The sequence below is a fragment of the Papilio polytes genome, unplaced genomic scaffold, assembly GCF_000836215.1.
Source record: "Papilio polytes unplaced genomic scaffold, Ppol_1.0 DF824180.1, whole genome shotgun sequence".
NCBI lineage: Eukaryota > Metazoa > Arthropoda > Insecta > Lepidoptera > Papilionidae > Papilio > Papilio polytes.
This window is the reverse complement of record NW_013525024.1, coordinates 2,307,445-2,320,462: the sequence shown is the minus strand read 5'-3', so window position 1 is coordinate 2,320,462 and position 13,018 is coordinate 2,307,445. Positions and strand designations below refer to the sequence as shown.

The 13,018-nt window shown below is 35.8% G+C and overlaps 2 protein-coding genes across 2 annotated transcripts in view; one reads left to right on the top strand and one right to left on the bottom strand.

Moving 5' to 3' along the window:
• Window positions 1–4,506, bottom strand: part of LOC106111021 — a 37,583-nt gene extending 33,077 nt beyond the window's left edge. Inside the window, exons 1-3 of the mRNA XM_013292986.1 lie at window positions 4,239–4,506; window positions 3,048–3,234; window positions 1,396–1,562 (exon numbers count right to left, since the gene is read on the bottom strand). Of these exons, the coding sequence (XP_013148440.1) occupies window positions 1,396–1,562; window positions 3,048–3,126 (246 nt within the window). The 5' untranslated portion in view covers window positions 3,127–3,234; window positions 4,239–4,506. The remainder of the gene's footprint in view (window positions 1–1,395; window positions 1,563–3,047; window positions 3,235–4,238) is intronic.
• A 229-nt stretch (window positions 4,507–4,735) lies between these two features.
• The window catches only part of LOC106111020 (probable phospholipid-transporting ATPase IIB), a 12,735-nt gene continuing 4,452 nt past the window's right edge, over window positions 4,736–13,018 (top strand). Inside the window, exons 1-14 of the mRNA XM_013292985.1 lie at window positions 4,736–4,964; window positions 5,038–5,140; window positions 5,217–5,419; window positions 5,808–6,050; window positions 6,536–6,756; window positions 7,092–7,299; window positions 7,641–7,863; window positions 8,366–8,633; window positions 9,052–9,167; window positions 9,866–10,003; window positions 10,311–10,514; window positions 10,973–11,143; window positions 11,774–11,962; window positions 12,957–13,016. Coding sequence (XP_013148439.1) covers window positions 4,912–4,964; window positions 5,038–5,140; window positions 5,217–5,419; window positions 5,808–6,050; window positions 6,536–6,756; window positions 7,092–7,299; window positions 7,641–7,863; window positions 8,366–8,633; window positions 9,052–9,167; window positions 9,866–10,003; window positions 10,311–10,514; window positions 10,973–11,143; window positions 11,774–11,962; window positions 12,957–13,016 — 2,400 coding nt within the window. The 5' untranslated portion in view covers window positions 4,736–4,911. The remainder of the gene's footprint in view (window positions 4,965–5,037; window positions 5,141–5,216; window positions 5,420–5,807; window positions 6,051–6,535; window positions 6,757–7,091; window positions 7,300–7,640; window positions 7,864–8,365; window positions 8,634–9,051; window positions 9,168–9,865; window positions 10,004–10,310; window positions 10,515–10,972; window positions 11,144–11,773; window positions 11,963–12,956; window positions 13,017–13,018) is intronic.

Here is a 13,018-nt window from a genome sequence, read left to right as displayed (position 1 = left end):
TTGGCCTATGTTATCATGACTTTCCTTTCGAGTATTACACTCAACAAAATCTTACTAATATTATAAATGCGAAAGTATGAATGGGCGGATGTTTGTTGGATTTTGTAGCCTAAACTGCTAAACGGATCTCGATGAAATTTGGTATAGATGTAGAGGAACACATAGGCTATTTGTTTTTTTATTCACACACGCAGAGTCGAGGGCGAAAGCTAGTAAATAAAATGCCAACAAACGCCACTCAATAGGAGAGGTATAACAAATAAGCATCGGGGAACTTTTAGAGCAAAGTCGAAGGTACGTAGAATATAAATGAAACGGAATGCAATTTTAATTAGACTTTCAGCATTTCGTTCTCAAGAGTATTTTGTATAGTTCGATGAATAATTTCTGTTAGAAAATCGCTGCGAAATATTTTAAAAAGGAGCCTGTCCCACCAATTTGTAAATTGTGTGATAACAATCTAACGTGTAAAACATGTGATGGAAATATCGGATTTTGTTACCTTATCTGACAGTGACGTCATTTTTAAGCTATCTGGGCCTCTATCAGTCAGTGATGGGACAGGCTCTAAATGTCAGATAGTCAGTAAAAAAAAAATTTACTCATTTTATGCACATGTTAAAAACACATTAAAGAGTGAGTTGTGATCTTGAACAACTGATTAGAATATTAACGTGTCTTTTAAAACGTAATATCTGCTATTACACAATCGTAATAACGATAGAGAAATATAAAATCAAAAAGCATAAAGCGGAAACATAACATTCTCTGCAAACGCAAATTCGACGGAAGTAATCAAAAATAGCAAAAGTTTTCCGGATGCTAATAAAACTAGGCAACTGTGATATTGAAGTTTCGTAAAGAGAAATACTATTTACTTTACTATCACATTAATAGTAGCTTTGAGAATAACGGGAAGGCTAGAAACAATGTAAATTAACGAATAGAGACAGTTAACTAATTCTCAAATAGATCACAGAACCTGAAGAATGCGATTATCTTTTTTATAAGCCAGAGATAAGGAATGATCATTTAACACCAAATGGGTAAAAAGAAAACTTAAGTAATGTTAAAATTAAAATGTTGCGCTTCTCCGTTCATTTTCTACTTGATTACCTTCCTCGCTTCAAACATCAGTGGCATAGCGAGGCATTCACAGACGACAGCGTCGTTTGACGAGACATCAATAGTTTTTTATTTGAGGTTAAAGAGCCTTTTGACATCAGAGGATGTTTAGTTAGTTTTTCATAATATTATAAAGCTGGGGAAAAAACATTTAAAGACCACTAAGCATCTGGAAGCACGACTGCTATTTTTATGAATAATGTATGCACAATTTTTACATAGAAACAGCAGTAATGGCTGGTGAGGGTTTTAAAAAAATCTTTTAGTTACCTGTATCTGGAACATGGAGACGGTGTCGTCGAGCATGTGCACGCGCACGGCGAGCATCTTGCCGCCCTTGCGAGGCGTGGCGGGAGGAGTTCGCGAACCCGTTCCCCCTGCCCCTCCGCCCGCGCCGTCCACACCCGCCGGCGTACTCGCCGAATGGTGCATACGACCTGATATCACATATGACTTTTACATCGAACTATAACAACCTAATGAGGTAGGAAATAGAGTGTCTGGGAGTAAAGATACTTCCAGAAAATCCATCACGCTATTAGAAGAAAATGGAAAAGGGAGTGAAATTAAAAAGTTTGATGAAACAAACTTTATACAATCGAAAATATTTTTTTATGTGAAAAGTATGTCTGTTTTGATATAGTGTTTAATGTCACACCACTTTAACGATGAAATCGTATCACGGAATTCAGAGCAAGCATTAGACTACGTAAAAGCACTCCAGCGTTAAAACGATAAGTGCGACGTCACAAACACGGGAAATTCCCAGCATACAAAGGACTGGGTTGCTAGTCTGAATGTGATTTAATTGAACTGTTATGACAGTAATGGCAGTTTTTTGATACAGAATAAATGTATTGAAGTGGCCTTTGCATTGGAGGGCAGTAGCCCAAAGTTGATAAAAGCATAATTTTTTTTAATCCCAGTCAATTTTCTGCTATCATATAACTAGAAAGACGACTAGAAATTACTTTACATGTACTAACCACTGTAGTTAAGTTATTATGAGAATTTATTATTCTAAACATATGACACATAGTTACTTTATATACTTGGATATATGCCAATCTAAGCAATGGACAGAATATGTCACAGATAAGGTATACAAAATGCTGCTATAATATGTATCCTTTATTTCAATCCAAAGACGAAATTAAGTAAACAGATTAACATCAAATATATAGCAATAGTCAATACATAGCAAACATTGTGATATTTGACTCTTTATAGTTATTTTGAGTATATTTTATTATCATAAATATATACTTCTGGTGTATCACTCAATTCGATAGAATAAAAATTAATATTATTACTCTTTTTGATTAATAAAATAATCACAAAAGTGATTTATCCAATAATTAGCTCCTTTTAACAAATAATACTTAGTTTTCTATTAAGAACATGAGAAAATATTCAATCTATAATACAACTCTCAAACAATGCTTGTGATGTCAAAAGTTATACAAAACACAATAGACAAGTCCCTTTTGTTTCACTCCCTATTTCATATATGGTATTCAACCCTAGTACCTGAACATTTTACTTTAACATAGAAATATTCTCATAAGTAAAACAAAATAAAAACATTGTTACACAACAACAGTCTTAATCCTCAACTTGATTAATAAACATATTAAAATAGCTAACAACATAATAATTGACACTACCATCTAAATCAGGGATGGCAAACCAATGGCACAAACATTAAATCTGCACTATGAAATTTAAAGTAGATATTACATGAGGAACTTTTGTGAGTTGTCTCTGCTCTTTTGATGTTGCTAAACAAATTCAAACATAATTGAGAGTGGCTTCCAAACATTTCTTTTAAGGGATTCCAATTTAATATGTAAAGGTTCTGCATCTCTGATCTATTGAGGTATTTAATACAATAATATCCAGAGACTGTAAACTTTACTTACCCGGTAATGTGTGGTAGCCTATTGTGGACAGATGTCCTGTTGAATTACAGCTACCCGGAGGAAGCTCCGACTCCATCATATTGCTTTATTATCACTCTGCTGCAATAACACACATACCCCAACACTAACTGCCATTATATGGCTTATGATCAACAACCAAAACTTAATTTTGATGTTATTTCTACACCTGTGGACAAAGAAAGGTTGTCATTTAATATTTTATGTAAAAAAACCTTAAAGAAGGAATTCTAATAAACATCTCTAAACAATTTTTTTTGCTATAAGAAGAAGAGCTATCAGTGTGTTTTGGTCCCATGCATTATTAAAACACAGGACAGATTATAGTATGTCTTTGGCAATAAAAATACATATTCATCTAGCAATTCTTATAAGAGTAAAAATTTTGGAGCACAGTTTTTACAACCAAATATTTAGTTTTACTTGAATATCATTACATTCATGTAACAATCTCTTTTATGTTTTTTTTGTTATATGTCTAGTATGAAAATATTTTTTTATTCTCTCTATTGTATTATAAAGCTTCTGCTTTATATTAATGCACTGTAATTTAAATTATTTGACTTTAACAACATTGGGTATTTAAATGTGGGAAAAAAAATTAGAATTCTAATCAAAATGTTTCCTTGCATATGAATTGCTAAATTGGTAAAAAATACTTCTTATTAAAAATTAGATAATTTCGTTAAATTAACACTTCAAGCCTTTATACACTTTTATCTTATACCATTCAGTAGTAAATCATAAATAACAATTAATGACCAAACATTTAACATAATTAACATAGTTGTATTACACACCTACCTTTTACTACAGTTATATACACAAAATTACTGAATTCAATAAATACAACACTATTTTAAAAGATGTTTGAAAAATTTAAACTAAGGTCCAGTTAAGTACTCTTAAATTAAATCTTTACTGCATATGATGCAGGACCGGCGCCCCAATTCGCACCCTTAGACATAAATAGTAGCTCCGATGCAATAACCAGAAAATAGGTCAACGGAGGTGTGCCCGGCCACCCTGACAGAGACAACAACACCCTCGACGCATCGTAATCCTGTGCAAATTCAATTACAACTTTGGTACTTAACAAATTCCTGAATAATTTATCAAAGCAATGATAACAAATCTAAAATTCTCTCATATATGAATAAACTTTTATCTTACTTTTAATCGTTTAAACGAGGGAAGCAAAGCAGCCCCAACCTCCAGTATTACGATCTGTCAACCACCAAGTTCAGTCATTAATCTTGTTCATGTAATACACTATACACATCTAACAATTGCCACTTTTATATTACACTCCCGCTATCACTAACTTAAAAAAAACAATACATGCAGTTTTAATTTCGTTTTATTATTTTTACACAACATTTGTCATTTTTGGTTCACACACCCTGAACCGCACGCGCGCCATATTTATTTACTTTGTCAATGTTGCCCTGACAGTGACAGAGTGTGTTTTTTTTAAAAAAATGCATTGAATGAAAAGGTTTGAGAAATTAGGGGAAAAAGGCCGAATTCAAATAAAGTATTAAAAACAAATAGTTTTAGATTAGCTGTCATTTTACCATATTGGTCATTTAAATGGCTTAGAAAACAATTTTAGTAAAATATCTGTTGATCTTCAATAAACAATATGTCTTCAAATGTCTGTCAAACTTGCCTGATGTCAGACTGTTCCAAACGTCAACAAAAGAGGTCATTGTTATGCAGTATTGTGTTTATTTATCTGAATTTGTTTCTCATTACTAATTAGGCTAATGTTTAATGTTTTGAACAAAGATTTGTGTGTAAGATATAAAGTATGATAGTTTGAGTTGATAATAAATTGACAAATATGGAAACTACTCCACTTTTGACACGACCCAAAAAGAAATCCATCTGGTCAAGGTACAATAATTATTTTTCTTCCTTTTTGGATTATTGTTCTCTTACTAAACAAGTTTTATTACATTAATTCCAGATTCCGTTTCACAAGGTTTCGTAAGAAGGAATTTAAGTCTAGAGTAATTTATTTAGGACAATTACCTGAAGAGGATTATCCAGCAAACCGTGTTTGTAATCAGGTGAGATATTAATTTATTATTAGAATACCATTTACATAAACATTCATAAATCGAATGTAAATATTTTTCGTTACAGAAATATAGCATTATTACATTCCTGCCATTAGTACTGTTTGAACAGTTCCGCTTCTTCTTGAATTTGTATTTTCTTGTTATGGCCTTGAGCCAGTTTATACCGAGTATAAGAATCGGATACTTGTACACATACTGGGGGCCACTGTGCTTTGTGCTTGCTGTTACATTGTTCAGGGAGGCTATTGATGACTTCAGAAGATACAGGTAATCATTCAATCTTACTAATAATATAAATGCGAAATTTTAGATGGATGAGTGTATGTTTGTTACTTGATATCTCTGGAATGACTTAAAAGATCTCACTGAAATTTGGCATAGATGTAGAATATTGTATGGATGAAGACTTAGGTTACTATATTATAGACAACCTTTTTTTTAATTCTATTAATATCATAGATGTAAATTATATACAAAAATAAAACTTATACTGTTTAATGATGGATATAACATAACAAAGAATAATTTAAATGTTTTGCATTTCAAAGAGTAATAACATTTTGTCTGCACAGCTTATCTTTTATGCACTTTTGTATATGTTCTGATTAATATTACCATTATGTAAAATACTATAAACGTCTAATTTCATTTGCAGAAGAGATAAAGAAGTAAATAGACAAAACTATGAGCGTGTAGTTTTAGACACTCCAACAGATGGATACCGTCCATTTTACACAGAGTATGTGTCCGCATCAGCTCTCAGAGTGGGTGACATAGTAATGCTTCACAAAGGTCAGAGGGTGCCAGCGGATATGATATTACTAAGGACTAATGAGACTATGGGCACTGTGTTTATACGAACTGATCAATTGGACGGAGAGATTGATTGGAAATTACGGTACGAAATTGTAAAAAATATATTTCAGCTTTGTTAATTAAGAAATAGAAGCCTCTAGTGGTATTCCTTGTATGAAAAATGTTTTGTTCCTCACAGCAGTATATAAAACTGCATATCACAATTAATTCTTTATGGCTTACTCACGTATACTTTTTTCCGGTGACGACATCAACCAGTTTCAGACCCTGCGGGGGTTCTTCTGCAGGACCCTCGCCCTGAAACTGCCGTAAATAATTAATTATAAAATGTCTCACGAAAGTTTAAATAATTTAACTGCATATCCACTAATGTCATTGCACAGTAAAAGTTCTGTGACCACAACAGATAAGTTAATTACAAATATGAGGACAAAGACAAAATATAAACATAAAACTTTAAAGTCTTATCTTTTATGATTCACTAATATTCAATTATATTTCTTTTAGTTATGATATCAATTATCTCTATGTTGATGTTTGCTAATAGTTTTTTTATATTTTTTTTAGAATACCATTGCCTTCAACTCAAAAGCTGCCAACAGATGCGCACCTACTAGATATAAATGCACAGATTTTTATAGAAAAGCCAGAGAAAGATATCCATTCCTTTATCGGCACATGTACCAGGTTGGATGAAGAAGAAAGTGATTCTCTAGATATTGAGAATACACTTTGGAGTGGATGTGTTGTTGCATCGGGACAGGCCACCGGCTTGGTTATATATACTGGTATGTTACAAATATTTTATTTAGAATGTCATCAAAATTTAAATAATACTATTATATTATAGCTTAGATTTATTAATTATGAAAATATTGTCTAATTCCTTTTTAAATAAAAACAGTAAACATTAAATATTTCTCTAATTCAATTAATTTGGTATTTCAAACATCTTTCCAAACGTGAATTTTATATAACGTTTAATTTGTGTTTCGAAGTTATTTCAAGGTTATATTTCAACATAAGTTACTGTCATTTTTTACAATACCATGACTGGAAAATCATTCATTTTATATTATCCTATACATTTTCACATATCTCATACAAAAATCTTTGTATCCAGGTATAGAAACTCGCAGTGTAATGAACAATGCAGTACCTAGGTCGAAAGTAGGACGTCTAGACCTACAGGTGAACGATCTGACGAAAGTTCTGTTTGTTGCAACTATACTCATCTCCTTCTTACTGATAACACTCAAAGGCTTTGATGGACCCTGGTTTGGATTCTTCTTCAGATTTGTGTTGTTATTTTCATACATTGTTCCAATCAGGTGAGTTATTTTGTATAATTTAGAATGTATGAATATTTTAATTTATCTTACTAATATTTTAAATACAATGGTTTAGTTACTTCCAGACTTTATGGCCTTAACTACTAGACTTATAAAATTCGGCATACATAGGTATAGAGGATAATCTAGAAGAACATATTGGCTACTTTTTTAAGTCCATGCAAAGAAACTGTAAAAAAGATAGAAAGAAGAATCTTTCTTTCTAGAAACTGTACAATACTACTTTTGACAACTATAAATTATATATTTTATGTAAATTCAACATTATTTGTATCATATTTAATCTATTGTCCACAAATAACTAAATCTTTTGTCGACAGTTTAAGAGTTAACCTAGACATGGGGAAAGCGTTTTATTCATGGACGATACAGCGAGACAAACAGATTGAGGGTACGGTGATGAGATCCACAACTATACCGGAAGAGCTCGGTCGGATACAGTATCTCCTCGCTGATAAAACTGGCACATTGACTAAGAACGAGATGGTCTTCCAGAAACTTCATTTACAAAATGCAATGTTTGATAGAAATAATTTTCATGAGGTAAGTAAAGTAGTAAACGTAAATAAGTTGTAAAGTAAAGTAAGTTTTCTGATAAAATTTCAGTATAGAATATTTTAATATCGTTAAATGTGAATAAAACATATGCTATTTCAAATAGATGCATAAACTATATAAACAATGAGTACATTTATGTTCACAGGAAATCATATTTAGGTAACATCTTGTAACACAAACATATTATATTACAAATGCAAACACTTATCAGTAACTAATGTTTGTTTCTTTTCCTTTGGAATAATATTTCAAGTTAGTATTATGAATGCGACGGTATTTATGGGTGTTTGTTTGCATACCGCTTAAACTGATTAGGCGATATCGAAGAATCGACAGGTGTATGGTTCTTAATCTGAAAAAACACAACGCTACTTAATAAGTCTTTTTTTTTAATTCCGCAGAATATCACAAACAAAAGTTAATAATTGTATTTCTTAATATTTTTCTTATGTAAACATATTTGTATTAGAAATATCCTTATTCATAGGTGGAAGCATTCCTGACCCAATACATAACGAACGACGTACCTTCCCTACCTACGTCGCCTACAGGCCAGGGTGCCTCGTCTACAGGCCGGGGCGCCTCGTCTCCAGGCCAGGACGCCTCGTCTCTAGGCCAGGGCGCCTCGTCTACGGGCCAGGGCGTCGCGCCCACGCCCCGACAGATATGGGAAGTGGTGCTTGCCATCGCACTCTGCCACAACGTCACACCCGTCTATGATATAGAGGACCAGAGAGCTGATGAAGCTCAGTCAGGTAACTGGCAACTTTTAAATTAACTTTAAATATGACACCAATCATAGAAGCTTATGCCACAATCAATACTTCAGTAATTATATTGTAAAACGAAAATATTGTTTGCATGTAAAACTACTGGACCAATTTCATTTTTTTGTTTAAAACCGCATGGATGAAGCCGCGGACAAAAGCTATTTAAGTGAAAATAGTCTAACGGCCGAATACTGAAACGACATTTAAATGTAACAGCATCTTAAACCCCGAATTCCATAAAAAATTGACGTCTGTCAGGTTGTAAGCGGCGCTTAGTAGTGAACTGTTTAAGATTTGTTTCAATATCTGCTATAAGTAAGAAAATAGTGAAATAACGAGATTCAAAGTTACGGTTACGTAATTAGATAACCACTACATTGGGGTTTGAATGATCTGTTACCAGACATGGGCAGCTCTATGATGTCGGACAGCTGCGGGGGCGCGGTGCCGCAGCAGCAGCTGTGCGACTACCAGGCTGCCAGCCCTGACGAGGTCGCACTCGTCAAGTGGACAGACATGGTGACATGCAATACTACGCTAACACGATAACATAATTCACCCACTAATCACATCTCACTAGTATGTCGCGGAAATTCGCGATGTCCCACTTTCAGAATAATTGTCCTATTCCTAGCATCAAGACAAACTCTACCCATCTTTAAAATAAATAATTAAAAAAGATAGCAGTAAGTTAAGAAAATTATGGCATAACAAAAAATAATTAACCGTGTACCACTATTTACCGATATTTTTAGGTATGAGTACATGTAAAAGCAGCGTCATATTTAAATTGCTTAAACTATCGTGAGACATTACTTTAAGCGAAAATTAATTAAAAACGGTTCAACTCACGCTTTTATCCTCCGGTGACGTGACCGCGAACAAAAGGAACCGCGAAGAAGGATCCCCCAAGGGTCCGAAACTAGTCGGTGCCGTCACCGGAGGATAAAAGCGTGAGTTGTGCCGTTTTTAATTAATGTTTGCTTAGCGTCAGATTTGTTAATATTTCGCGTCGTCTCAATGCGTATGCAACGTTCGAGCTACTGTAATACGACTGTAATGTGCCATAACACCAAATTCCCCGACTGTACATTATTCAGACGGAAGGCTAATGAATGTAATTTTTATTTTTTCCTTTATTGCCGTTTAAGTGACGGAATAACGATTTTAAAATCATTTTAACATTCTTTTAAAATGCCAATTGTGGTTTTTGTTAGATGGGCGTGTCGCTGTACAGACGGGACTTACACAATATATCTCTGAAGCTGCGCGCGGCCAACGAGATCATGCAATTCAACATACTGCAGGTCTTCCCCTTTACCAGCGAGAGCAAGATGATGGGCATCATTGTACAGGTTTGCATAATTATTTAAACCACGCTTATACTTCGACTGTACATTTTTTGAAGGAACTTGTGATGCGAAAGTTTTTTCAATTAGGAAAAAACCTTTGTAACGCGCCTAAATGTAAAATTGTAGAATACTATGAGATATAGATTACTAGAGCCACATACTTATACCTAATTTTTCCCCAATGTGTTTGAAGCGTAAAATCCGTTATATACCTACCTAGAGTTACTAAAGGAACTACATATATAGTGTACACTAAGCGGCAAACTTAGTGACTGACTGAATGCGGTAATAAGTATTGTAAATCCAACAGGAGGAGAACTCTGGTGAGATAACATACTACGTGAAGGGCGCAGACGTGGCTCTAGGTCGTGCGGTGGGCGCGGTGGGCGCGGTGGGCGCGGCTGGAGGCGCGGGCTGGCTAGGCGCGGAGTGCAGTGCCCTCGCCGCTGAAGGCCTACGTACGCTCGTCGTCGCCAAGAAGACCATGACCAAGAATGAATATCTAGAGTTTGAGGTTAGAATACTATTAAAAATCTTTAGATGCTCTTAAAAGGCTGTCCTTCTCTCTTCGTCTTTTAAAGATTTTAAAGAGAATTTTTGCTTATTTATTGAAGTATTATTTTTTATTATTGGTAGTGTTACGACGAAAATCAATACTACATTGGAGGATTGGTGCAACACTAGAACAACAGCATATACGTCCCATCCCTATGATATCTGTCAATGTCATTCAGACGTGTAAACGCGCCATTCTGGCGGGAGTCGATGCTCAGATGCTTATGTTGTTAAAATTGTAATGTCTGTCCTGTCTCACCAAATTATAAACTGTCTGATAACAATCTAACTATCAGATTTTGTTCCTTTATCTGACAGTGACGTCATTTTAATCTATCTGAGACTCTATCAGTCAGTAGTCAGTATCAGTGGTGGGCACTAAAAGTTGTTATAATAGGGTTATTCTGAATGTTGTAGAGCGAGTACAACGAGGCCCGGCTGAGCGTGATGTGCCGCAGCGAGCGCACGGCGGCGGCGCTGCGCGGGCTGCAGCGCGGCCTGCAGCTGCTGGGCCTCACCGGGGTGGAGGACCGCCTGGCGGAGGACGTGCCGCGCACCCTCGCTATGCTACGCACTGCTAATATAAAGGTAAAAATATAATAAATACTACGGAAGAAATAACTTGTAGGCAGTCAAAACGGTGCGTGCGGAGCCGAAACCGGACGAACCGCGCGCCTCTCCCGCATTTCGGCTCGTATGAACCGAGGGTCGTGAGGCCCTGGGTGGTGGTGGGCTATTAGTATTAAATAAATTTTATTTATTTTATATATTTATCATATTTTCATTTGCAAATGTCAAAATCAAATGCACAAATGACAACCATGGCAAGCTTGCTTCCTTAATGTTGGCAGCTTGTAGTTTATGGTCCCTTTTCCACATGGACGATATTTTCAATTTATTTATTTTAACAATTTAAAGCGTGAAAATATATAATCTAAAGCCTGTCGAAAAGATCCTTTTATTAAAATTAATTATTTAAGAATATGCTGTGATTGTTGACATCCTACGCAACAAATTAGTGTGTGTTTAGGATTTATTTCGAGTATTATAGTATAGATATGTTCAGAATCGGCGATTTTGTCAGCGTAGGTGTCGTTTTTTTCCTGAAAATGAAAATTGTAAATGGCTCTTCTGAACATTTAACCTAATGGCGCTTAAAACAATTGGCCTTCCACTTTTTGCTGCCTATGGGCTGCATATATGTATATGTGTGGTCAGATATGGATGTTGACGGGCGACAAGCTGGAGACGGCGCTGTGCATCGCGCGGTCGCTGGCGCTGGGCGGCGGGCGGCGCTGGCTGAGCGCGCCCGAGTGCAGCTCGCGCAGCGACGCGCACCGCCTGCTGCGCGCGCTGCACGCCGCCGCGCACGACACAGACCTCATCATCGAGGGGGAGACGCTCGAGGTAACTGCACCTAGGGGCTGTCCATAAATTACGTCATCGATTTTTTCACACTTTAGACCTCCCCCCCCTACAATCATCCTATCGTCATTTCTTAATGACCCCCCCCCCCTTCTCCAAAAATTGACGTCATTACCAGTTTGACGAAATTAAAATTGCAGATTTGAGAAAAATAGGGTATTATTTTTACCAAATTATGTCGCCAATCACCTTTTTTAATCATTAAAAAGCAAGCACACAGTGGTAGACCGCTTTAACATCTTCGAACGAATAACCCGGCTCGCCCGTAATATCACTACCACACAGAAGACAGGCGTGAAGTGGGAGCAATTCCGCGTACAATCTGATGAGTGTGGTTCCGGAGGCCTAATTTTAGTCCCTTTCCCTTTCCACCCTTTTTTGAAAAGGAAAGGATGGGAAGGTAAAATGAATTTGACGGTGGAGGAGATGCATAGGAAGGGGAAAAGTCCTATTTATGTGCGTCTCTTCTCTCTATTAAGGGTAGCAATTGCGGATGTTTATGGGCAGCGGTCACTTTCCATTTCAGTGGATTCAGGTGGCCGCTTGCTCGTTTGCCTCCTTATATTATAAAAAAACAATCATAATTACGCTTTAGCATATATGTTATCAGACTATTAAACTTAGTAAGGTGACATTTATCGCTGTATATTTTTGAATGTTTCTTAATAAGAAGACCTACACTTACGACACGATTTAAGCTATGCTTTTCATGCTAATAAACTTAGGGGGTAAATAAATTGGAAAAAATCTTCATGTGAGAAAGGAACCATAAACTGCACCAACATAAAGGAAGCAACGATGTCAAAGGCCTACTTTGTCATTTGAATTTAGCGCGGATTTATTCTGATATCGTACCTTTCTAATGAAGTAAGAATTTTTAAATAGACCCAGTAGTTTTTGAGTTATTTTTATATATGCAAAAATCTATTTCCCCTTTAATATTAGTATGTGCGTGTGTGTGTGTGTGTGTGTGTAGGTGTGCCTGCAGACGTACGAGGAGGAGGTGGTGGGCGTGCTGCAGCGCTGCAGCGGGGTGGT